The sequence below is a fragment of the Sinocyclocheilus anshuiensis genome, unplaced genomic scaffold (assembly GCF_001515605.1).
Source record: "Sinocyclocheilus anshuiensis isolate Anshui unplaced genomic scaffold, SAMN03320099.WGS_v1.1 scaffold1070, whole genome shotgun sequence".
Classification (NCBI taxonomy): Eukaryota; Metazoa; Chordata; class Actinopteri; order Cypriniformes; family Cyprinidae; genus Sinocyclocheilus; species Sinocyclocheilus anshuiensis.
This window is the reverse complement of record NW_015539881.1, coordinates 113,151-115,206: the sequence shown is the minus strand read 5'-3', so window position 1 is coordinate 115,206 and position 2,056 is coordinate 113,151. Positions and strand designations below refer to the sequence as shown.

Below are 2,056 nucleotides of genomic sequence, written 5' to 3'. Positions count from 1 at the left end.
ACACACCTTTGTAAAAAGGTGCAAATGATACTTAGTCTTATTAATTGATACATTAGGTATCATTTGCGCCTTTTCACAAAGGTGTGTTTGAACTAAGAATTTGATGTTCCCTTCAGGCTGTAGATCTGCTGAATATCCAATGATACCATAGCTTCATATTTTTATTTCTCTTCTTTTTACTGCCTAAGCTTTAACTCCTTTTCCTATACCAACTGTATAGAGGAGTTGCACAACTGCGTGTGTGTGTGTGTGGGTGTATGTTAGACTAGTTTAAGTGTTTATGTAGTTAATAAAGTCTTACTTGTATCACACTTGAGGTTGTTCATTGTTTGCTCATAACCGCAGTCCCTAATCATGCAGATTTTTGCTACATGCTCGGTGTAGTATTGTACAGTAAGAAAGTTATTTCCCTTAACCAGGAAATTAACGTTCTTAGAATTGACAGACAGTTGACCCTGAGAGGTCAAGTAAATACTTACAGCGGACCTAAATATTTATAATTAATTATAACTAGTTATGATTAATTATTCCTATTTCCCCTTTGAGCTGATTCGCTACAAAGGTCATGATAAAGTAGAGTCAGATAGTAATTTATTAATTAGAATGAAATACCTTAAACTGCAATAACTTAAGTGTTATTCACAGTAGTGCACAAAAATGACAGAACATTCAGGAAACCTTCTGCAACGCCATTATATAGGGTCGTCTGGTCAATAGGTGGCAATTATAGGTATGCATTGCTCACTTTTCACAATCCAATTTATGTTTTCACTTTGAAACATGTCACAATACGATAGTAAAGTCGGTCATTTCATAACGACTTGAACATATAAAAATTAAATGCTTGTGTTAACAAGCAACAAGAACTTTATCGTGAAAATATCATAAGGGTACTTCAAAATGGTTTTTATTGTGGAAAACCCCTATGTATCATTTGCTATCCATACCAAAAGTATTTCCCACGCAAACCCTAAAATACAAACAACCTGGATTACCCAAAAGAGAAGACCTGATTCTCTGATGTGAACTCCAAACCCTTATGATTCAGAATGTCAAAAATCAAACAACAAAATCACATCTGTATTACACAATGTGCATTAAGTGGACATTAAATGGACCAAACCCTTTCATCAAACCACACATATTAAAAAAACAAACAAAAAATTACAAATCCATGCACAGAGGTGAAAGTTGTTGTGGACAATATGCGAGTAATATTCTGGAGCATCTCACTCAGCATAGTAGTGTGTAAACTGCCATTTCTGAAGATTATTGATAGGATCACAGTCCGTAAGGAAGATGCTGTCAGCTTTAACTCCAGCTTCCAGACAGATGGGTCGGGAATGTCCCTCTATCATCACATGCTCCGTCTAGACATAGACATAGATGGTAGACTTTAGTCAAACAATGTTTACACACTTAAACAGAGCACAGTTCTACATTTAGGAAACCAAGAGTACATACAAAAGCTCACAAGATCATTTATAAGAGAACCTCATGCTTTTCATATAAAACATTATAAAAACAGCTTAAAATACACATAGAAACAGATATATGTGAAACACCTTCTCGATACCTGTGTGCATCACTGTGCAGTGCCCATAAATGACAGTAGTAACCTTAGTCAATATGTCAAGAAATAAACCTTATTTTAGTGGAAATTGATTAAATTTGCTTAAAGGGGTGGTTCACTGGGTTTTTTCTAGGCTTGACTGTGTTTATGGGGTGCAGTCTAACATGTTAATGCTTCGTTAAAAAAAAAAAAAAACGCATTATTTTTCACATAATTTACCTTTATTCCACACAGCTCTGTCCCTTCTCTGAGAAACGGACTGATCTTTTCCTGTTTTTATGAAGCCCCGCCCTCAGAAATAGGCGATGGGCTCTGATTGGTTAGCTAGCCCAGTGTGTTGTGATTGGCTAAACTGCCTCTAGTGCCACCTCTCCTCAGCGGCATGTGCTCTGGTTGTATTGTAAACAACGGCATTGTTAATATCGCTTATCAGTTTGAGCCCGATTGAGAAGCAGAGGATATTATTGAAGAGGATCGCGCAGA

General features: G+C 36.4%; 1 protein-coding gene across 1 annotated transcript in view; it reads right to left on the bottom strand.

The window, feature by feature from the left end:
* Positions 1-581: 581 nt before the first annotated feature.
* LOC107685425 (polypeptide N-acetylgalactosaminyltransferase 5-like) overlaps positions 582-2,056 on the bottom strand; it is a 22,030-nt gene continuing 20,555 nt past the window's right edge. The window contains exon 10 of the mRNA XM_016481996.1: positions 582-1,370. Within this exon, the coding sequence (XP_016337482.1) occupies positions 1,230-1,370 (141 nt within the window). The 3' untranslated portion in view covers positions 582-1,229. The remainder of the gene's footprint in view (positions 1,371-2,056) is intronic.